The sequence below is a fragment of the Apostichopus japonicus genome, chromosome 3, assembly GCF_037975245.1.
Source record: "Apostichopus japonicus isolate 1M-3 chromosome 3, ASM3797524v1, whole genome shotgun sequence".
NCBI classification, from domain to species: Eukaryota; Metazoa; Echinodermata; class Holothuroidea; order Aspidochirotida; family Stichopodidae; genus Apostichopus; species Apostichopus japonicus.
In genome coordinates, this window is record NC_092563.1 from 13,012,439 (window position 1) to 13,038,458 (window position 26,020).

The 26,020-nt window shown below is 36.8% G+C and overlaps 1 protein-coding gene across 1 annotated transcript; it reads right to left on the reverse strand.

Moving 5' to 3' along the window:
• On the reverse strand, nucleotides 1–25,498 carry LOC139963690 (serine/threonine-protein kinase H1-like). Its single transcript, XM_071964738.1, has 3 exons — nucleotides 24,100–25,498; nucleotides 7,005–7,298; nucleotides 1–5,673 (listed from the first exon to the last, which is right to left on the reverse strand). Exons 1-3 carry the CDS (start codon nucleotides 24,955–24,957, stop codon nucleotides 5,587–5,589), a joined length of 1,239 nt encoding a protein of 412 aa, XP_071820839.1. The 5' UTR covers nucleotides 24,958–25,498; the 3' UTR covers nucleotides 1–5,586.
• Between the last annotated feature and the right edge of the window lie 522 nt (nucleotides 25,499–26,020).

Below are 26,020 nucleotides of genomic sequence, written 5' to 3' on the forward strand. Positions count from 1 at the left end.
TTACAAATTCATTCATCTGTTTTTATTTCCTTTAATAAATGCTATAATATTCAACAAATAAAAGTGATATTCTTGAAAACTAAAATATTTTTTTAAATTTTTAATGTTATGGCTTAAAGGCAAACACAATTTTTTTGGAAGGCACCACATCTACTAAATATTTCTACCAATCCAGTATTAAGACTTAATAGTAATTGTTTCATTAAAAATTGTTGTTTTGGCAGCATCATGCAGGTAAAGTTTACACAGCATTTATTCTAATTTTATCAAATATTGTCTTTATAGTATGTAGTGGTATACCCACTAACACCAAATTGAGGTTCACATGAATACAAGAAAAATGTGGAAATGGTCAAGAAGTGTCATGGATACGACTGCTTAGAAAGGCACGACTGTACATATATATCAAGAAAGCTCCCCCCAAGCCCCAAAATGAGATAAGAATTGAAATGCTTCATTTTCTTCTTTTCAAGCTGTTATCCTTCTGAAATTAATTTTATCCACTAAACTAATTTGTCAGTTGTCATCAAAACCTTCAGTTAAATGTTTGCAGTTTAATTACATGACACATTACCACCACATGATATTTTTTATTTCCCTGTTTCTATCTTCACTACTGCGCCCCCCCCCCCCTCTCCGCCATCCTTCCCAACCATCTCTGACCTTTAAAAGAGTGTAAATAAACTTGACACATTAAATATCTCATACTACATCTAACATTTATGATAATATAATGCAGTGGTGCTTCGTGCTAAAACATGGTAATATTATTTTTAAGACTTTCTGTAAGTAAACTTGCTGAAACTTGTCTACAATTGGACAACTGCCAAATATTCACATGTAGACTCAAATAAAGGAAAGCACTTCACAGTACATTCTGTTTAAATTTATTTTGAAAAGTTGGCTTACCTACAGAGGGTCTGAAGAGATAATTCCCCCCCCCCCAAAAGGATCTTCACCAGGACCCACCCTGAAGAGGCAAGATACAGAAATTCACTGCTACTACTGTAGTACTACTACTACCAAAACAACCACAACAAACAACCCCCCCCCCCCCTCTCCAAAAGAAGTGGTTGAGCCTCTCTTTTCAAACTAGCAATATTCCTTTTGCATCAAGTGCAAATATTTCTGGGGAAGTTTTTAACTTCTTTGAATTGAGATCAGAAAGGTACAATCAGGCACAACTATAGCTAATGAAATTCAAATCTTAGATCTGTACATATAACATAAGGGAACTTAGCAAATTTCTGACAACACACTTGAAAGAGGTATGCCATTCTTACTTAGTAAGGGGAGTTTACTGTGCATTACACCAATCATTCTGTGCAGATTTCACGTATATCTCCCCTCTTTACCTATAGGATGGCAAAATTAGCACAATAATAGCACTTATAAACAGCAGTTACATTGTACAGCTGCGACTAAAGGGTGTCAGAACTACAACCAGAGAGCTGAAAAAGAAAGAAAGAAAAAAAGCCTCTTAAGGGTAATGCAATTGACAGCCTACCAAGACAATGCCCTCTGAATAGAGACTTTAGCAGCTTGTTGTTGCACATGTTGCATTATTGATCCCATTGAGTGACTGCAGTATTCACACAATTACCGTCACAGTTACACTGCTGCTTGTTGATGACAGAGGCAGCGCCAATGGAAATCCATCAGAGTCTTTCAGCTCTCAGTTTTTTAAATGCATGAGATAATTGAAGCTCTCCGGCCACAAAAGGCATCTTGGCATTTTTTTTTTATTATATTTTGTTCAAATCAAAACTAAGACAAAAGTATGAGCGGAAGTTGAACAAACATCCTTTACATGCATTCTGTATGCTAAATGACATGGAAGTGAGGAAAGTTTGATCCTATGTGAAAAGTACTTTTAAAGTACACTGATGGCTTAATAGCTTATATACTTTAGTCAAAGGGATCAGAAAGCCAATGATTTCTATTTAATCTGTGTTGGTGTACTTTAAATTCAAAATGACTTTCGTAAAAGTTCAACACAGATCTGAGCAATATATATTTTGCGGCATATTGCAGTCGGAAAACTCCCCCTTTCCCAGCCACCCCCCCTCCTGCCCCAGCCCCATGGTTTTGATTGCCACTTAGGGTAAAAGATACACTTTTAAATGATTGTCCTGTAAACACCTAAACAGAAGTTAGGGGAACCTATTGTACTCTGTAACCTCAACAAAAACCTGCTTTGTAGTATTGAAGTTTTAAAAGAAAATAACAAATGCACATGATTATCACAACAGGTATTGTTCTACAATCTTCCAAAAACTTATTCAAATTTATAGGAGTAAACTTGGTGCTCTTAAGAAAGGCAATAGATGAAGAATTAGTTCAGACACATTTCACGGACGGACAAATATACATAGTTCTCATATTTAAAGAGTAAGGAGGGAGAGTGATAACTAGATTCTTTGGAAAATCTTACTTCAACAATCAATCTGAGATTCGAATAAAATATGGACGGACGTGAAACATGGCAACAATGTAAATCCCACATACTAAACAACTTGGAATACATATTTGGAAAGCTTCTTTCAATTCAAATGAATACACATTACAATGACACTTCTCACAAGTAATAATCCATCTTTAACAGGATTTGAAATATGAGAAGCATACAAAAATACAAGATAAAAAGAATGGCTTCTATTAGCACTGACTTGACGCTACTACACATTACATACATTCTTAAATGTAAAATTATATTTCTCATGTCACAGTTTTTTTTTTTTTTTGTACAAGTGAAATAAAGGAATACAAAAATAAAAGAAATCTATAACCAATAGAAAACACTACTCACAATAACCAATAAATACATACAAAACAGGAAGGAAACATGAGAATTTCATTACATAGTACCTTTAACATGAATGGGTTTATATATGAGTTGAAACACTCTACAATAAAGCTTTTTGAAAAGTATCCATCCAGCTGTACCATTGTCCTACCATCCCTTTGCTTGTTGTACCCTCCTTATAACCCCCTCTTTGCCCCCTCCTCCCCCTCACCATTAAACTTTTCACCCTCTCATGTCAAGATTAGTTTAGTACATCTTTGCTCGTCTGTACTATAAAGTTGGTAATGAAAAGTAAGATATACATCGGATTGAAACCAGAGCTATTTCAGATCTTACTGTGCTGTACAGGCGACTTACTCCACCACAATGAAGGCCTAAGAATTTGGACATCATACAAATATATAGAACACTGCCAGTGTGTCAAGATATATTAAAATAACACTCTGCCGATTAACTATGTATCTAGAGCAGGCTAACCCCCAATACATATGGTTGCAGTTATAAATGTAGGCTAAATGAACACCATACATATGGTTGTATATCTAAATCAGGCTAAACCAACACCATACTGCATATGGTTGTAACCAACACCACACATATGGTTGTAGGTGTAAAAGCAGGTTACACCAACACCATACTGCATATGGTTGTAGATCTAAATGCAGGCTAAGCCAACACAATACATATGGTTGCAGGTGCAAAGCAGGTTAATCCAACACCATACATATGGATGTAGTTCTAACATAGGCTAAACCAACACTATAAATACAGTTGTAAATGGAACAAAACCCCTATAATTTCTAGAATTAATTCTAGCAATTAATACAGGTTATCCAGGGAAATGTAATAAGAGCAATTACAGTTGCCTGTGCTACGCAAGAACATTTTGCAGTTGCCTGTGATTACAAAAATGGAATGTTGCCTGCCTGATTCTAGAAGCACAGTAATGAATTTTTAATTGAATCCTGCCCATGACTCTAGAACTTGTAAGCAGTTTGCCATTTTTCTAGAATAAGCAAACATTATATGATACCTGTAAATGTTTCCATTGATTCTAGATCTTATTAAAACCATGAATGTTTTCTGATTCTGGTCCTACTTTCAGCTAGAATGTTTTTGCCATAGTGAACATTTTCTGTAAGCAAGCAACAATGCACTCCCATCTTGGTTCTATGCATGTACTTAGAGAGTATTCTACGTCAAAATACTTTGCCTTTGTAAAATATATTTAACTTGGTTTCTCTTTCAGTATACTTGCTGAAAAATAGAAAAGGAGAACAATAGTCTCCGAACTTACAACCTCCAACAACAAAGCCGTGGCAAAGGCCTGTTGTCTAAAATATGAAAACTATCTGTTGAGTTGGACTCACAAGGAGGTGGTAACATCCACAAACTGGAAACTCTAACCTATCTTGTATGGTACATGTGAATTTGAATGTTATTAATATGAGATTGAAAACCATTCACATTAATTTGCCAATGCTAATGGTGTTGTCTTGACCTTATCAATCTTGAGTCAAATGCACTGACATGTTGTCTTTGGTAACCACATCTGAATGTGTATTGGCCGAGACATTCTTTAGACAAATGTCAAAATTAAATTTCAATGCTTGCATTCAAAGTTGAGTCTATTTATAGTTGAAGAGTATCAATGGAATTGTATTGAAACAACCTCAATGAATTAACTTCTTTCTTACATAAGCATGTGATGACCCATACATGATTTCTTTCACCAAATTTTTAATTCTCAATGAGACTTAACTCACAACACTCCATCATGTTGCCTGTCCTTCGGGAATGCAGCCGCACACTAGCTGAAATTCTGTTGGCTACTGTGCAAGTGGAATGAACAACATACTAGCTAATACTTCGTTCTGCTGACAACTGTGCAGGTGGAATGAACAACATACTAGCTAATACTTTATTCTGTTGACAACTGTGCAGGTGGAATGAAGTACATACTAGCTAATACTTCATTCTGCTGACAACTGTGCAGGTGGAATGAAGTACATACTAGCTAATACTTTATTCTGTTGACAACTGTGCAGGTGGAATGAAATACATACTAGCTAATACTTTATTCTGTTGACAACTGTGCAGGTGGAATGAAGTACATACTAGCTAATACTTCATTCTGCTGACAACTGTGCAGGTGGAATGAAGTACATACTAGCTAATACTTTATTCTGTTGACAACTGTGCAGATAGAATGAAATACATACTAGCTAATACTTTATTCTGTTGACAACTGTGCAGGTGGAATGAAGTACATACTAGCTAATACTTCATTCTGCTGACAACTGTGCAGGTGGAATGAAGTACATACTAGCTACTACTTCTTTCTGCTGACAACTGTGCAGGTGGAATGAACAACATACAAGCTAATACTTTATTCTGTTGACAACTGTGCAGATAGAATGAAATACATACTAGCTAATACTTCATTCTGCAGGCTACTGTGCAGGTGGAATGAACTGAACACTCCCTCATACTTCATTTTGTTAGCTACTGTGCAGGTGAATGGTATCACATGACTAGCTCCTATTCACTGTGTTGCTTCTGCCTTGGAGATCAGGTCACTATACTCCCTCATACTTCATTCTGTTGGCTACTGTGCAGGTGAATGGTATCACATGACTAGCTCCTATTCACTATGTTACTTCTGCCTTGGAGATCAGGTCACTATACTCCCTCATACTCCATTCTGTTGGATGCTGTCCTTGGTAATGACACCATATTTAACTGTTTCATTTCTGTCAAAGATGTCACCAAATAACCACTCATACTCCATTCTGTTGGCTGCCATCCTTAGGAATAGCTGCATGACTGTCACTAACTGCTCTACTAACATCCTTGACATCTGGACCCTAAGAGAAACAATATTTCACAGAAAACTTAATTTAATCAATCAATAAGATCAATATTGCCTTCTTTTCATCTCAAAGCAAAATTCAATACTTCAAATTGTACAATAGTTCATAAGAGCGCATATTGCTATGCTTCCCATTGTCAACTGAGAAGAACTGACATTTTTTAGAACTCCTTCACATTCTTGACAATAGGTTATTTCAATTGTACTCTTATAGAGAAAGAAAGATGATAGAGAACAAAAAAAATTAAAAATCTTATTATTATGAAACAAAATTGTCAGGTAAAAAAGTACATGTGAGCATTTGCCGTACTTAAACTTATGTACACTGCAGTAAAACAATACACAATGATGCAAATAGACATGCTATGACTATAGTCAAGATATGTAACATAGTGATAATATGCAACATAGTGAAGATATTAGGTATGTTATATACTTGTATTGAAGACATGTATAGTCTAGTGAAGATATGTAAACTGTAGTACTGTAGCTTTTTAAGCACAATGGTACGCACTGTGAAGAAAATAGAAGCGCATGTTGTAGTGTAACAGATATGCAACATAACTGTACTGAAGATATATGCAACATAGTGAAGATGTAACACAGTGAAGATAAATATGCTGTATTGAGGATGTGTGTTGTGCAGTGAAGATATGTACAGTCAACTGTAGTATCAATATTTATTTATAAGCATAATGTACTGTGAAGAAAGGAATACTATAGAACATGCAACATAGTGAATAAAATACTACTGTGGAGACCTAAATCTACTTACATTGTTGTGAAGAAATGCACACAATACTGAAGGTACTACGTGCAAAATGACCGAAGAAAAATATGCTGTATGACAACATGTATAGTCGTATACATAGTCTAGTGAAGATATGTAAACTGTAGTAACGATAACCATGCACTGCATACAGTATTGAAGAAATGCATAATGTAGTGCATACAGTACTGAAGATATGTATAATGTAGTGAAAAATGCATACAGTACTGAAGATACACAACAATAGTGAAACTAACTACTGTAGGGAAGATAATTATTATAGTGTAATGGAGATATATTGTAATATTACATATGCATCTACATTGTGAACAAACTTAAGACTGTTGTGATGATGTGCAACAGGGTGAAGATATGTATGTATACCGTCATGAAGAAATGTATAGTGTAGTGACGATGTGTACAATGCAGAAAAAGATATTCGCACTGTAAAGTGAAGAATTGCTATTGCAGATGAAAAAGGTAAAGCGAATCACAAAAGTTTGATATCATCGTTACCGTTGTTTCTACAATAATGAGGTATAGATATCACTACATACCTTTCTGAGAGGGGGCAGGCGTTGGCTTCTAGAGGACCGCATCGACTTTCCTGACCTCTGAGATTTCACGGATCTATTGGAATGGACGGAACGGCTGGATCGGCTCCTGGTCGAAGTACGCTTCAACCAGTTTTGGCTGATCGAATGGTGGAGATTCTTAAGATTAGATTGGCTGGCCGCACTAGCTATCCAGGGATGTTTAAGGCACTGGGCTGAGGTCATCCTCTCCGCTGGGTTGACTAAGAGGACTTTGTTGACAAAATCTTTGGCAGCTGGAGACACATCCTTCCAAGGCTGAAAACAAAGAACAAGAATGTGTAAGTTATGAGGAGACAGGTAAGGGAGAAAGCAAAGCAAAGGACAGAAACACACTTATCTTTCGGGACTACTTTATTCCAGCAAGCTGGTTACTAAAACAAGGATAAAGCCCAAAACTTGACTGGTTTGGGTATAATTTAAATACTATTTACGGACAACAATTTGTGCACTGTAGCATACCTAGCATACAAAAATGTCATAATTTACGCACAGTGCGCCCATTGGCCCACTACCTCTTCCGCTGGCCCTCTACATACTTCAGAAAGTGGCCTGTGGCCATGCTCCTCCCAAAGTCTTTCATTACTTTGTTATTCTACCACTCATAATCTCCATTGGCAATGAATCTGGCTGTGACTAACACTTCTTCATATATTTTTGTACCCACAAATCTCCTCATTCTGCTAGAAAGTTTTTATACTTCTTCTCAGCGCAACCTTTGTTACACTGGTCAGAAACTATGGAGGAATCTTCTTCACTCCTCCAAGAAAAACTTTCAACACTTGTAATTTTCTGACTCTTTATTCTTACTTATATATATGGTACAGTCTGAAGTTGAATATGAATAAAAGTGATCCGATACAATTAATATGAATAAATTTGATCTCAACAAGACATTGTCATTAGTTTCAAGCACATCTTTAAATCTACCCTAACAAAGAACAAAAAGTAACAAACATTACAGTTCTCTTCAATTTGACAAAAACCTGTAAAGGAAAGGAATAGAACAAGGCTTAACTGCCACATCCGTTTGTAAAGCTTTTTTGAAGTTTGTTGCAAAGTTTGGTTCTCTTTCACAAGTTGTGTACACGGCAATACTTAACTGTATCACACATTATAATGTACGCATATTTAAAGAAATATAAATATACCCCCTTCAGAAAATATTCTACAGTACTTCCCTATATACCATGAGAGGAAAGTTGTCAACAAGAAAATTGTCCTCCTTGTGGGGATTTCAAGGCCTTTCATAAAAGTATATTATTGTCTGGATCAAGGACAAAGAGCTACTACCTATGTACATTAACTTTTTACAGGTCCCAGGATACTTGTGGAATGTTGATTCTTTCTATGAGAAAGCTTCATCTGGAACAAACAATTAGTCCAAGCAGGAGACCAATACCAAGTACATCTTACATTCTTAACATCAACAGCTGGGGATTTCATGAGAACTAATGGTTTAGAGGCAGGTGCAAAACGGCTGGTTGAATCCATGCGGGGGGGGGGGGGTGGGGGGTGGAGGGGATGTTTATACTTTACCTCAGTCTCCTACTGGCAGAGGACACGTGTACACACATATCATAACTACTCCTCTGTAAGCGGTTAGTTGCTTTCTTAGAGAGAAACACTAAATGTTGTACATCAATCTTCTCATAGAATATCAAATTACTTAGTGTCTCCCAACATTATGAAGTTGTGATAAACAATTATTGTCCTATTGTTTGAAATTGTCCTATTGTATGAAATTGTGTATTTTGCTTTGTTGTACTTTGATTGGTCTCTTTCTCTGTATTTTAGGGAGCGAAGCACCCCATCAAGCCCGCAAGGGTTTTTTTGTTCCGCTTCCTTCACTTCATGTATTATTCACTACTACTTCATGTTATTTGTTATTTGTAAATGTTTAAATGCATGTTGTGAGAAACAAATAAATGAAATGAAATTAAATTAAACACCCATCTTCTTTTACTCTTCAACAATGCTGTGTTTCGTACTTTACTCCAGATAATCAAGTCATGTAAAACTGGGCACACATTACAATCTGACTGCTCATAATTACTAAGTTATTTCAACTTATACCTTTAATTCCAACAGAGAAAAATTTGTGTCAAAGGGAATTTAATGTAATATTAAGTTTATTTTTAATATTTTGTTTTTTTACAACCAGGTATGGAACTTTTGGTGGATTAGAGTAAGACCGTGTTTTGACTGATAAACTACTATTCATTCCACAATAGCACTTGGCTTATAGACCCCCCCCCCCCATTAGGTTGTGGCAAACTCTCCAGATGCACACATGAAATGACACAATCTTGAATTCAATTCATTCCATTCTATGCAACAACTAAATAGAAGATTGTTAACCGGTAAAGTCTAGAATGGAAAAAAACATACTGTAACTTGGAAGAGATACTGTATATATTAAATGATCTGATAAGTGAAGTTAGAAATTCATCATTGTAGTTAGAATTTGTAGATTTCGCAAAATCACGTATATGAGAGATTGGCAAGGAGACGAAAGATGCATTAACTGGAAAATGGGTCAATGCTAAAACGTTAACATACACTTCCTGTTAGGTCCATCACGTTTGCTATTAATGCTAATTAATCTGTATTGTTGGAAAAGTAGGGAAGGTTCCCTATCCTTCCAAATTCTAATTTATTATTAAGACAAATTTAACAATTATAGCCCCTGGAAAATAAAATATGTCAAAATAAAATAAAACTGTTACCAAACTGCTTATCCACTAGAGAGCCTGTGTAAGAGAATGTGTAAAAGTAAGTCGGCCTGACGTTTCGATCCTAGCAGGATCTTCTTCAGAGGCTTAAAAAGCCTCTGAAGAAGATCCTGCTACGATTGAAAAGTCAGGCCAACTTACCTTTACACAAATAAAATATATAATAAATATATTAAAATATAATCATAAAATATTACAGTTCCTGAAACAAGCCTATCATTTTAAACCAATGATAGCCACTAAGAATAGGACTTTATATTAGTGGGCAATGATGATGACTTTCATTTAAAGACCAAAATTTTAAAGTTTTTTTTATTATTGTTTTTATAGACCAGATAGATGGGCAAGTGTCTACTCTAGAGTGCAGCAGGTAAATTAATTAATGCATTACACATTCTTTACAAATGGCTAAAGGTACGATTAGCAACTTGGTGTGACTGAAAACCACAACTTATCTTTCCAAGTACAGTACATCTAGAGGTATCTTTCTACCAACGACTATGGAAGCTGCTTCCATGACATATTCTAACAAATTCATTGCAACATTTCAACTTATGAAAAATGATTGGTCTCATGATTATTGGTTATTCCATACTCAAAGATGTTACATTAGATTTTTTTTCTTTCTTTTTCAAACACAGGAGATAAAATATCTTCCTCCGTTTCTAAATTTACCCCGCCTGACAGCTGCTAATAAAAGGCATTCTGTCACAACAGAGAGTAAATTCAATTTAAGAAACTGTACTGTCTTGCCATACTCTAATCATGTGCCAACTCCACTTTGAAATAGTCTGAGTAACATAGCTTAAAGGTAAAATGACAAACACTATGACCTCATTCTTACAAAGGCCAACCGGATAAAAATAGAACTAAAGGCTATAATTCAGACCCTGAATAACTAGACACACCGAGATGGGTTTTGGAGGCGGAGTATGCGCACCGCTATGATCGACACTACTACCACTAACACCAATGAACATCATCATCTCACTACAGTTAACACCACCAGGCCGGCCGTAAGATAATAGCAGGCATAGCACACCCCACTGTAATACCAGGAAACCCATGATCAGCAAATATCCAATTACAATCCCTAAAAGCTGCCAGACTTCTTTCATGGTTCCTTCTCTTAAGGATCAGACCAGAGCAATACAAGAGGTTATTATTTGGATTTGTGTTCCAACCTCTTTGGTAAGATGCTCAAGTACCCCACTGACAATGAACAGTCAGTTTGGAAAACACAAAAGCTCCATTCCATTGCAATATTGACAGAAGGGAACCCTGTCACGCAATATCCATGCAGACCCAGCCTACCGCCATGGGCTGTCGTGTGATATACTGTACGCATATGTGAAGTCTTACTTCACATAAATCTTACATCATGTGTGACAATGACATAGGGCTTGCATTGTGCTCAGACATTTCTCTTTGTTTTCATGTGTCTCATAGATATACAGAAGACCCAAGAAAACCCTGTGCAACGGGATCTTTTCGTCTCTTTTAGCTATATTTCCCATTGAGTTTAAAAAACTTCTATATTCTGACCAAAGTAAGAAATATGGACAGGTAATTGGATACCTCATGCTAACTAAGTTAGAGATCTGTGCAGACAGAAACAGTAAAAATCAATCATCGAGACAATTTACAGAGTAACATACCACTTTGTTCAATACAGACAATGTTGAGTCCCACAAATTAATTATGTACATACATGGTCATTTGGAATCTACTGCACACTACTGTATACTGTACCTCCCTTTACTATCACACAGAGTAACAAAGAAAAATCATTACTTTTAAGGCTCATATGGCTGAGATGGAAGGATAAGGCATAATGAGTCTAAATGCTGTCATCCCTATTCCTCATCCTCCCACCTGCCCCCCCCCGTCCCCCTCAAGGATTCTGCACATTCCATGAACATACAACACTTAGATTGGACAGACAGTAAGATGTAGCCAACTACATACTAGTATGTAAAGTATTCCACAAAACAGAAGTCTCTTGTGACAGCATGATATAAAGTACTGTAATATCTTTTACAGCAAAATTTGAAAGATTTATTCACTGAAAATAAACAAGAATTTTTTCCAAGTATACTGGCAATATATAGCAGAGAGGACAACTGGTCATTTCCCCAGGCTTCCCACCTACTGTACTAAAAATTATGAAAACTAGCTCACTTATTATCTAGCTAGACAAAATTGAGCAAACTTTATCCCTGCCCCCCCCTCCCCTCCTACTCCAAAGAATTTCCTCTTCCTTTCCATGTAAATGTACAACATTTTTGCAGAGCTTTTTGCATCCAGAAATGCCTCTTTTTTTTTAAAACAAGTATTTATCAATTATTTTCGATATATTATTTTACAGAACATCTGCATAACATGGAAATCTTCCCCACGATTAGTCAACTTTTCATCGATATTTAGAAACTGGAAAGTCAAAACTTGTTGTGTTGTGTTTTTTTAATTTGCTAATGGGATTGACACTGTGAAATACAAGCCAAAGGTCACCCCATCAAAATTCAGTAATCACTCACTCATTATTACAGTAAACCTACATTTGGGCAATTGGTATTTTCAGACATACGTTTCAGACAAATTTTGGGATGTTTAAACATTGCTAAGGTTAAGATGCTATGTTGGAAAAAGTTTATTCTTGGACTTAGTATGTCACTTTGGTACCCCTATCAACTCTTATAAAAAATAATTGATCACTCTTACTGCTAAGGTGCAGGGGGTCTACATGTGGTTGGGTGTCAAACATTCTTGCATGAATGACATTTTCAGCAACCAAAAAATTAATCCCAAATCTAATAATGTATGTATTGAGCACTTTGATGTTTTATGTAATAGTAAACATTAGTAGTCCGCTACAGCAGATACAATTACCTGCAATGGTTGGAACTGTGAGATATAATAATAATAAATGAAACTTATATAGCGCCAAATCAGTAGGCAAAAGTCATTGCTCAAGGCGCTTTACAAAGAAAGCAGATTAATTAATGTAATTGCTTGGTGTTGGACTTACATTTTTTGGGTGTCGGACGTACATGTCTGAAATTTCTATGTACCCTGTACAAATGTGAAAAACAACCCTAATGCAAGTTACTTCAAGTGCTTTAAAACAATGTTTATTATAATGACATAGGAGAAACATACACTTAACAGTTTCACTTGAAACAAGATGATTATTAGGTACCACACTTTCCATGTTATGTATACATAGTATCATACAGTTATCCATATGATGTGTAAATGTTAATGACCATATTACTCATAACGTTACAACAGTGTACTGTTTAAAGTAATTTATGAAAACTGAACCATTGTTCGATCTTTCATATTGATTTGCTGTTGCTGATACAGGCATGGATGTGATAAGAACCCAAACCCTACCCTACAATGCCAAATGTTAGACCCACTACTGTGTTTGGATTATGTGGACTACAGTAAACAATACGAACGTAATACTCCCAACTGTCACAAGCTCTTTTGAAAAGACGCCGGAGGAGAATGAGAACACAAGTCCATGAGTAGTAGTTTCATGTAAACATACACTATTTACAGTGCTTTGCACTGGAGGGATAAACCCTGAAATGAATACAATTTTAAAGTAAATGTGAGTAACATGAAAAGAAATGCTTTACTTATCATGACGTTCACTTTTATATAATTTATTCCAAGGTAAGTTATTTTCTCCTGGATATTCATTTCCATCATAGCTGACCACCACCCAGTCACAAATAGCATACTGTATATGTACATGTGCAAGGGCGGCGGAAGCACTTTTAATCTGGGGGGGCACCGACATCAAAGGGCACTTTGCAGAAATTCGATTGGAATGATGCAGCCTTATATTTAGTACCCTTTATAACTCTTTATTGTATTATCTTATTTGCGTATACACATCACTCCATCAACGCCCCCCCCCTCAAGAAAAATATGCATACTAGCACTGCAATATCCAATGTGCAAATTGGGAAACAAGGAACAAGTTTTCTTTTGAGACAAAATGAGGTGAAATCATGCTAGTTGCTAATGTAGGAATCTTCCGAATTAGAGTTTATTTCTTGTTAATATCTTAATATTTTTTTTCCATTCGAAATAGCTTTGAGTTTGACCCACAGAGATTCATTAAAAGTCAGGGGCGTAGCTAGGATTTGCAAAGTTGTGTGCACGACTATCTGAGCGGAGCGCCACCATCGGTTGGCGCGGAGCGTACAAGAAAATTTTTGGTTTTACAAACCCCTCAGATGGCCGGAAACGGCCCTTCCCGAGTGTTCATTCTGGTTCCCTGGCCTCTTGCTAACTTGAGACACCGCAATTTTTATGTAGAAAAAGGGCACATTTTTAACCTGAGGAAAAGTGGGGGGGCACGTGCCCCCTGTGCCCCCCCGGTTCCGCCGCCCTTGTACATGTGTATGTTAGGCGTATATGTACATGTGTATGTTACATACATGTGTATGTACATGTTAGGCAGAGTGTATAGCCTAGTGGTTAACGCCAGCGTCTCCCAGTCATGAGATCCCCAGTTCGATTCCCCGTCGACAGCAATGTGTGTCGTCTGGCAAGGGTGTTGTTCAATAACAACTTCCCGACATGGACGTTAAATGAATTGTGTGCCGAGAGATTGGTTTCGGTCAGCTTGCGAGTCTACAAGCCTCCATGGCTTCTTTCGCGAGTTCCTGCTTGCGGGAAGATCACATATACATACATACAGTACATGTTCTTCTACTTCCATCATAGCTGACCACCCAGTCACCCATAGCATGTATTATATATTAGTGTTCGACCGATAATCGGTTAGACAATCGGCATCGGGCCGATTATCAGACAATCGGTAAATAATCGGCATCGGCAAAATCCATTGCGCTACCGATTAGTTGGAACCGATTATTACGTTCCACATAAAGGATTGTATTTTCCGCGCTTTTGATACACCACAAACACACCGGGAGAAAAATTTTTGATCATTCGATTTGATGCTATTCATAGCCGGGGAAGGTGCGCTAATCTACCGTGTAACGGTATCGTAAGTCCCTCGCGCGAGTTTGTACAAATGCTGTTCGATACACTATCCAGTTTTGGCAGTTAACATCATGCAGTATACCCGCGTAACATCACACAGTATACCCGCGATAAGCTTAGGGGAACGACGTATTTTTTTACTTCGCTTGTTGCATCTAACAAAACCACCTGTCATCATGTTAAACGATTGATAAGAAAGAAAACTTGTCTATACTAAATATAATCACCAAATAAGTATACTTTTGAACCACTTTGCCCGTTTCACCGTAGGTGAAAACTGGAAAGTGAAAACAATAACATTAGGCTTTGTTCATTGTGAGAACTACGTACATTAGGCTAGTCTGGCTGAAGAACGGTTGAGCTTCAGAACTTTTAAGTTTGAAAATGCGCCCAAGATTTTACAAATGGCATAAAATGATGAAATCAAGGCTCCAAATACACCTAAATATCCATAAACACGTTTGGCGACATTCCTCAGAAGTTCTACTGCAAAACAGTATTTTGTGATTAGGCAAACATTCTTACGCATATTTTTACGAAAAATCCGATGAACTTTTTTCCTATGCCCCATACGTGCTAACAGCAGAGCCTATATACGGCTCTGGCTAACAGTAACTAAACTCCTTACCGCAACCGACTAAAAGCAAGTCTGATTTCCAGTGACACGCCGCGACAAAGTCAATGGGACTTTAGTGTGTGATTTCTCCCACATGTAGTTAAGTCAATGGAGAAGCGCCATTGACTTACTGTGTATGATCGTTTGAAACAACGTTCGTTCGATCGGAAGTTTTACCGCGCAGATGGTAATCATTGAAAACTTGAAGCAAACGTTCGGGAATGTTTTATTTTTCATAATAAAATAAAACTGTTAGCAAACTGCTTATCCACTAAAGAGCCTGTGTAAGAATATGTTACAAATACTGTGGCGTTACATTTCGATCCTGCTAGGATCGAAACGTCAGGCCAACTTACTCTTAGGCCTACACATTTTTTTTTCACATCAGATTATATATTTCGATATCAGCTAACGAAATAACGAATGTTTTATTTACGTGCGATATACTTTTTACTTTATTAACGTTGGAGTTGCAACACTGATAATGGTTTTAATAGCAGTTGTAAAACTGTCCCTAACTTTTTTGCTTTTCATTTCGTAGCTAATGGCTACTATTTTCCCCCTTCTGTAGTCTGTACAGTACTGTGTTGTGGCGGGATTGCAATATTGCGACTCCTCGTTATAATCGTACATCGCCCTATGTATGTATTACAGTGTTCTTAGAAGTTGGTAATCATGCATAACACAACGAACTGTGATAACACTAAATCATACATTAGGCCAGTTCCACGAAAATTTTGAAATAATCGGTAATCGGTAATCGGCAATCGGCCGATTGTCACAGGAAATAATCGGTAATCGGTAAAACCGATTGTCATACAATCGGTCGAACACTATTATATATGTAGCTTCTATTTCTGATTGTGAAGCTGCATGTTGGTCAACCAACTCATCAGAGGTTGCAGAATCAATGTAATCTATCAAAATCCTAACAATTGAACGGATGCATCATCAGATGTATCACTGACTAGCAAGTGATACTGTCCTTTTCACATCACAAACTGGAGCATGTACTTTAGATGACATTAAAATTTTCATGATTTGGTTCATCTTATACCTATTTATGGAACTGCCCATGTGGAAAAGAAGCTACTAAGAAAAAGCTTAGTTTGATTAAGTATACACTTACAGTAACTTACTGTACTTTAAGTAATGCAGTATTACTCATCAGCTTCGGTGGACAAAACACAGAGAACTGCTTAAAATTATACAAACAAGCAGGGAAAACATTTCAAAGATTTTTTCTTCATGTAGCTCAGACAACTAGGCCTTGTATCCTTTCTGTCATCCTAACAGCAAATTTGATTGTCCAAAAAATTGTAGGACTACAACAATGACCACAACAATGACCACATGTACACAGTAAGAGAGATGTGTAGGCTTGGTGAACAGTAAGAGAGATGTATAGGCTTGGTGAATAGAACAGCAGTTTTGGACATGATACTGTACCAATTTATCATTTTATATACTTGGTGGATAATTAGTGTACAATGCAATCTGAATTCGATGAAACAACCAGTCCCCCCATTGGACAATATCCAAAGCTGGTTTTGGTTGTCCGAACAGAAAAACAGAAATATCAGAACACTTTACAGGGATAAACCTAGTACTTTCTACATTCTGTACTGCTTTGGAAAGTCACAAAATTACTGCCTGCTATAAACCATACATGCACACAATGTGCCCCATTAGACTGACATGTCTGTCTTTAGACCATGGACTCCATGCATGGAGCCATGACAAATAGCTCTCTATGAGTTGACAAAGGACACCGCAGACACTGTACACCTTTAGGCAACATGGGGAATGTTGTTGGGTGATTCATCCAAGATTGTCACTGACACAAGCTTGGCTAAAATCAGACCACAAGGCTTTTGTAGGATGCCTTTCTTTCAGCCCCAAAAACAACTTGTTGTTGAATACTGCGTTCCATCTGATTTTGAGAACTCGAGACACCACCTGATGAGAGTAGTGATTTTGTTTGTTACTGTCTTTGATAGGGTAATGTACAGTATGTCAAGCTGCACACACATTATATGCTCATGTGGCTTTGTGTGTTCAATCACAAAGACAGTGCTGCACATTACTTTCTCTTATTAATACTGGCGAACATTGTTGTTGAATGGGGCTTATCTTTTTAAGCTTTTAAACAGGATAATCCGGTCAGAGGAAGATTTGTTTTTGCTGATGAAAAGAGGAACATATTCTAAGCATCCTGGTGAAAATTGCAATTCCTACTGAAATTTAATCTCCAAAACCAACTTTGAATAATACTGTGTTCCATCTGATTTTGAGGCATCGGTGTTGAGACACCACCTGATGATTAGTGATTAATTATGTTTTTAATGTCTTTGATAGGGATATATATACGTCAAGCTGCACACAATATGCGAATGTGACTTTGTATGTTCAGTACAGACAGTTTCATTTCAAATAAAGATGAAAAAGTTTCCACCATATTAGACCTGTGTGTTTGCTTCTCCTCTTACACAAAGAATACATTTTGAGCTGAGTTATAATGTTGTGTCACTCTGATAGCTTACCAAACCATGTAATATTCACAGATTATACGAATATATACTGTATCCAACTATCTTTAGTGAACTATATGGAAAAATTATTTGGTTAATACCAACGAGTGAGTTAATTAACCTTTTTTTAATTTAGTAGAGGAAGTTAGGTGACCCACAAGATACTGCTTTGTTTCATTTGCAACCGTTATATGCTCAATGTCATTGTTCCACTGACTTTGGTGGACGAAAGTCTTACAAAAGGAATAATGTTTTTACGGACCTGGCCTTTCCTTTTACTATGATTGTAACTAAATTCAACATAAAATATAGCCTTTAAAAGCTTTTCTTGGTTCATTGTATATGTCACAAATTTTTCAATTTCTTGCACATAATTGGCTGGCATTCAAAAGTCAGAATTGATAAACACAATGTGCTGGCATGCAGCACAAAATGAGACCAATGTTCGAGACCACATAGTTCAAACAAACAACAGTTTCACTTCAGGAAGCACTTTCTTTATTCTTCTACATCATTTTTCAGTTCAAAAATATGTAAAAACCAACTGTTTCTCTTCAAGCACTGTGGAAACAGCCTCAACAATAGATATGATCTAGAGGGGCGATTCCGTGAAAACAGGGACATGACCCCAAATTTTCAAAATCATTTCTGCAGCCATTTTTGGCTTTTAATATACTATAAACACATTTAGGGTCTGGATTATGTACCTTTTTTTTCCAGCTTTACCAAGTTCTTCTACCAAAAAATGTGAATACCTGACTAATGTTGATTTTTGAGGGAATATTTGAGGAAATAGTATGGATATTTCAAAGTCTCAGATTTCCATATTTGAAAGCACCCTAAATAAATTTGTTATATATGTATTGGTAGGGCCATTAGTGATATATTAAAATATTAATCACAATTCCTCCAAACAGTTTTGGTTTTTAGGCATATTTGGCTGTAACGACACAGAGCTGACTTGAGAGCGTAATGCGAGTTACCGAAAGACCAAGTTTTTAACTTTTTTTTTTCACTGGAGCAGATAATTTCCTGCCATTTCATATTATGCTTCTAGTCAAAGTAAAGAGTATAAAAATAGTTGAAAGAATTAGAAATGTACCTAGTATATAGATATAAATAGCCATTGAAAACTGTAATGCGAGTTACCAGTAATGCGAGTTACCGCTGTAATGCGAGTTACCATATTTTATTCCAATCTCACTTGCAGTACTACTGATCAACAAAACAATACAGCGCACTAAATACTTATATAAGGTGTGCACAGTAGGTACTTCCTGTACCCAGAATGCACTGCAACCTCCATTACATCACATGTGACCCTTAAGACAGTTTCAACAGACATTGATGATTTTATCACCTGACCTTTGTGGAATCATGGAAATTCCAAGTTGCATTCAACTGTGACATCATCAAATGAGTAAAGTTAGCATATTCTCTCTCCATTTAAACATTAGCATTTTCATGGGATATTAGTTGCTTAGTAGTACATATTTAGGACAAATTGTGAGAGCTTAGGCTATATTAGTCTGTAGCCTATCACATAGTAATCTATATGTTCAAGGATGGGCAAATATTGTAAATCATGACCATTATAATATGCCTAACATCTTGATGGAAATTAGTCTTGATGTGAAAGCTGATGCTGCCAATGGTGTGGGCACCTCAGAATTAGTGGGGTGGGCAGAGGGGATGGGACAGACGGGGAGTTTGCATCTGGGATGATTGGGGCTGCTGGGGGCGGGGGATGGGGCAGGATTGCGGAGGCTTGGTCAGTTGGAATAGATTGGTGTGGTTTATCAATTCAAATGTGTGTTCCCCAAATATCATGATGTGCAAACCCCTTTCCCCAATATGAGTGTCTTATCACTACAATGTGAAAATCAACCTTTACTACAAAGCATATCAAATCCCCAAATTACACAAATAAGGCAGGCCACCGGATTTCACGGGAATTGGTAACTGGAAATGGCCGAACCCCAGGGATGACAAAACTTTCTATCGACAAAACCAGATGATAAAGAAGTTGGGAACACCTTTGATTGCTAATAGTTGTGGCCAATTCAAGTTTGCATCAAATTCTAATTTGATACAAAACACCATCCATTCAAGGTTATCTAGAATCTATAGCCTACCACCTTGCCCTCATACCGCATGATGAAACATCTATTGCGTATTGTTGATAGTGTTATTATACTGATAGAATTAGGAACAAGGATTGTTTTATTAGTTTCATGCTTTTCCTAAGAACCCTAAATACAAATTTCCAAAGGACCAATCACTTATTAACATGCCAAAGAAACTTTTCTTGTAATTCACTATATAAGCTGTGAACCCGTTTAACTTTCAGTAGATGTTTTGAGACATTAAAATGGAAGAGGAGAGCTACCAGTTTGCTTGGATTAGCTTCATTGGAAATTTGGATTGATAATGCAAGAGTGTACATTGCAATCTTGTTAGTCAACAATTTTGGATTAGCTTGATTGGAAATATGGATTGATAATTCAATAGTGTATGTACATTGCAATCTTGTTAGTCAACAATTCTTCAGTTGATTTTCTGGTTCAATCAACTTCCATTATTATTGATATAATTGTCAGGATGTTTTGCAAATTGTTGTTAAAATGTTGTTAAAAGTTTTGGAAAGAGTTTTACAGTTTCTAAGAGTTTCCAAGTGTTTCAAAAATGGCTTTGGAGCATATCTCTTTCAAAGAATTTGATGAATAAAGAGCAAAATCGATGACTGGAAAAAGTGTAATGCGAGTTACCGTAATGCGAGTTACCAGACTTTTCCCCCCTCCATACCACATATGAAGTTGTTTCATATTTTCTACTGCTGATATATAAACATCAGTAGGGTAGATATCTTGTACATGTATGCAATTGAAGAAATCATTCTTTGTTTGAGCACAGTGCCATTTTGTACCGGTGTCAATTTTTCAGGTGTCCTTTTTCCGTAATGCGAGTTACCGATATTTGGAAGCGCACCATACATTAAGGCGAACAGAATTATAATTCTTGATAATTTCATATTGTAGCTATGAATGTTGGGTATTACACCACAGAAAATTGAGGAGTTACACTAACCCATATTCAAGCCACAGCACTTGGATTATAAAAAAACAGCAAAAAGTGTAATGCGAGTTACCATGGAATTGCCCAGAGACAAAAGTTAAATTCTATTAGCGGAAGTAGCTTGCCAACGGCAGCAGCTGTTGCCGGGACACAGTTGGTATTTAATGACACTTTGTTGATTGATCTTCCTTTTAGGTATTTGTTCCAGGTTTGATTCTAAAAGTAGACCTAGAAACAAATTTGAAGGAGTGATAGCTGCTATTAGTGCTCAGATGTATCTATAGCTTTCTGTTCTTTATGCTTATCATTGTATATTACAGACTATACTGTATGAGACACTTTGGGCCTAGAATTGTATCATTTACCCACTTACTGTAGATGCCCACTGTGCTTTAAAAAACAATCTACTGGCTATTAAAATCACTTTCTCACTGGCATTTCCCTGAATTACTATACTGGACACATCAGTTACTGTGTAGGCTTATCGAATGCAGCCCAATCAAAATTTGCTGATATTAAAGCAGTACTGGGCTTAAATGTTACTGTAGGTACTGAAATCATGGCAATTCTTTGAGGGGTGATCATTAACAGACTTACAGTACCATGTGTTTAAATTAAAATTTGTCATGTCTACATGGCAAGATCCTCTGGCATTTAGCCAGTAAATAGCACAAATTTCAAGACCTGCACTTAACCCTTTCAGAACAAGATCAGCAAACTTTGTCATTTTTTTGCTCCTTCAATCAAGTTGTTACATTGAATATCACATTTTCTACTGAATAAGACCACCTGCAATTACTTATTCCTGATTTCCAGGGATTTCAGGGTTACCAGGGATTGGGAATAAATTTATCATTACAGTTTTTTTGTTAATAAATAGCTGTTTTGAGGTTTACTAATTTTGCTTCACATGATTCACTGAAAAATGACAGGGTAATAATTTGGTAAATGTGCACAAAAATGATACAGTATTTGAATTATGTAGCAATGTGCGAAGTTCTGCATACTGTGGCTGTGTGGCATATATTCATAAAGGAATACAAGATAAATCATGACAGGCGTGTAACTTATCATACTGTAGAGTCAGTGTGTCTAGAGAACTGTATGTGTATGCAGTATGAAACATAAGTATACTGTATGGTGTCCCTTTAATGAGTGCATAATAAACCCTACAATATGTTATTTTATGAAGATTTCATTGCCTGTAATTAATCACAAACATTTCAAATTACTAAACAGGTCTACTCACAGTACTGGCAGATGAAATAAACAGCAAACAAACTGAAGTTAAATTGATGATGACACAATTTAGCGTTGCAGCATTGCCATAAAATTTCTTATTTAAATTTAGGAAAATAGCATGAAAAGGATACCATAACTACCACAAATGTTTCATTTATATAGAAATTTGCCCATTTAGTCACATTAATGTGATATACCGAACATTTTTATTCCTGGATAAATATTGTACCTATAGGCAATAAAAACAACATATTGTGCAAGTGTCCAGTTTGTTTCCACTGTTTCATTGTGTGCACATCAGTAACACATCAAGCTGAAGAAAAAACCTTAAAACTAGCTCTAGAAATAATATACCCTTCTATATAGACCTACTTTACCAATTGTGGGTGAACTTCCTAAAAACCTTCAGTGCAAGAGATTCATTCAAAGTAACAACAGTTCAAGTGTCTGAGGATTTCCAAACTTGATCTATAGTTGCCAAAAATAAAACTTGTTCTGTCCACTGGTAGTAACTACTGCTCAAAAGATTTAATTGTCAGGATACATCTAAGCTGGGCTTAATGGCCTTTGTAAAGTATTCTTAGCTGAAGAACCATTCACTGTGACTATGGCCAGATGATCAAAAATCAAGATATTGATTTTGCCTGTCCAGTGCAGGTGCCTACAATAGCCTACCCTAGAGATGTGTATATGAATGTAACTGTTAACAGTTACTTTACCATAGGTAGGATATACTGTTGATCATAACAACTGTGACACAGATTGCAATTTGAATAAATTAGATGGGAAAGAACAGATGATAGTGGTATAAACTTCTTTAGTTCTGCTACAGTCACTCTCATCATTGGGGGTGGTGGGGGGGGGTGGGAGATGTGAAGTTTCAGTTATAAATTGAATATAAAAGGAATGGAATGACTTTCTTTGTTTCCCTTTGGCAATTCTTCCAGCTCTCTTAAAATGGTCGAGGAAGACAAGTTCTGTTAATGTAAATAAACTATAAAGAGCTCTTCATTTATTGCTGTAGCAACCAGCTGTCACTCAACAAAATCTGAGTAAACAGCACTTTGCAGGACATTTGTGGTTGGACAACCAAGTATTAATCTTTGGTTGGCCAAATAGCAAATCTGGATTCCCCCCCCCCCCTCCCTCCAATAAAAAATGTAGCAATTAAAGCAACAGTTACACAACCAAAATGTACTTTTAATAGTGCAGGTTGGTGAATATAAAACCAGCTTTGAATTGGCCAAATAAACTCTCCTTTGGGCGAATCATAGGCCTACAACTATATTTGTTAATGTCAATATCTCCAAGTGATGGTGGATGAAACCAATAGTTGAAGTTCCTTCAATATTCACCTTCCATCCCAAAAACATTCCAAGCAAGTCAATTTAATGTCCTGGATTCAGTGGTACACAATTCTTGTCATTTAAAAGCACCAGTATAAATCTGCCATATTAAATATGAATTATATGATTTAGTGAAAATAAGGACCCATAGGGCATAGTTTTGCAATTAAATTGTATGGAAAATTAAAGAGATTATGGATGGCTATACCAGGATAGAGCAATTTTCAAGATTTTTGTGGCAACCATTAACTATCAAGTATATATCATATTATCTGCAGGAGTATTTACCAAAGTCTATACATTGATACTTTAAATAGTTTTCTATTAACAGCTTTAGTTCTTACTGTATCAGTGACAAGCAGAGCAAAATTAAATATTTCTGCTCAGTAGGATATATCCCCTATCCTAAAAAAAAATTGTATTAATGACATGAGAACATACATATTGAACCATTACATTTTAAAGCAATGTAGATTACATACTAACCTCTCCAGAGAACGAGTACTTTGCGCGGACTATCTTTCGGTAAAGTCGAGTACGACTTTCATCATCAAAGGGCATCCTACCACTCAGCAGAATATAGGCTACAACACCGGTTGCCCATATGTCCACAGACTGGTTGTACTTTTTCCTAAGTAATATTTCTGGGGCAATGTATTCAGGGGTACCGCAAACCGTGTTCATCGTATCGTCACTACCAGTTCGGCAACTAGCCAGTCCAAAATCTGTGATCATTATTTTCGAGTCACTACCAGGGTGGTAATATAACATGTTCTCCGGTTTCAGGTCCCTGTGTGTGATACCTAAATTGTGGATATATCTTAACGCATCTAACAACATCCTCAGAACCACAGTAGCATCTCGTTCTGTGAAATGGCCTTTGGAAACAATGCGGTCAAAAAGCTCACCACCTGTGGCCAATTCCATCACCATATAAACATGGTCTTTCCCATGAAATACTTCTATGAGTTGAATAATATTCGTATGTCTCACTCTTTTCAGAATGTTTAGTTCAATCTCCCAGCTTTGTTTGGGTTTCCCTTCAACCTGTTTCTTTTCCACCATTTTGATTGCATACGGTTGCTTGGTCGATATGTGTTCGACCCGTACAACCCTACTGTAACTACCCTTACCAATAAGTGCTTTAATGTCATATTTAGCAGTAACTCTTGCATCAAACTTGGCCTCAAATTTCGCCCTTTGGCGAGGTATTTTACTCCTTGGATCCGCTTTACGTGAGTAATTGTTCGCCTTTTGACCAGTTTCAACGGTCTTCACCCAGTCAATATTCTTATCAATGATGAGTTCTGAATCTGCTTTCGCTTTGCTAGTTCCACAACCCATTGCACACCTCCGTGCTTCTGCGTACTGGATGCCACATGGATAACCCGATACATCCACTTCTTAAAATGTTATCCATAAGAAAATCTGCACACATATTCACAATTTAAGGAAAATAAGATGAATTTCTTGGTTCTATTTCCCATTTTTCATCCAGAACCAGGCCTAGTAACGATCGAGCGACGCAAGACCACACTGCACATTCCAGTGGTAGTGAAAGTATATTGCAGCTGAGTGCACACAACAAAACAAACAGAACTATGCACGTACGTAGTTTGGTGATGGGTGACAAAGGTCGAGTATTCGCCTGGCGGTTATCCGTATCCACACCGCGTACCATCTCACTGAAAAGAAAATTTGATTCCCTTTTGAGACAAGAGATATCCACTACAATTACTACAGAACAGCATGAGAGCTTGAACCTTAATATTCGTTTTCTGACTATCAACGCTCATTTTTAAATCAGATTTAAATCTTGTTGTTCATGATTTTGTTGTTCTTCATTTCTTCTCTACAATCCGCACAACATTCGAGTACTCGGAGTTTTTGGTGAAGGGAGGAGATGGGCGCTATGGATGAAGGAGCAGGAACTGTGAGGTGATGGCGCTCTCAAAGTTAGTCATATTTGAAAGGGCGAACTTGTTTGTGCCGCTTTCTGACCCAGATCCCAGCTATGAGATGGTTTCAAATAATCCCAATACATTAGGTAAATGAAAACCTGTGTGGAAGTGTATATACATACTGACAAAGAGCAAAGATATGTTTGGTTAGAACCAGCGACGTAGCCAGGAATTTGAAAGGGGGGGGGAGCACTTTTTGCGATTGATGTGGATTTTCAAAGTTGTAGGCACGACTATCTGAGCGGAGCGCCACCATCGGTTGGCGCGGAGCTACAAGAAAATTTTTGGATTTACAAACCCCCCAGATGGCCGGAAACGGCCCTTCCCGAGTGTTCATTCTTGTTCCCTGGCCTCTTGCTATCTTGAGACACCTCATTCAATATCACTTTTAAACCCCAAAAACAAATGAGTTAAAATAGTACGTAATTCAATACTACATAATGTAT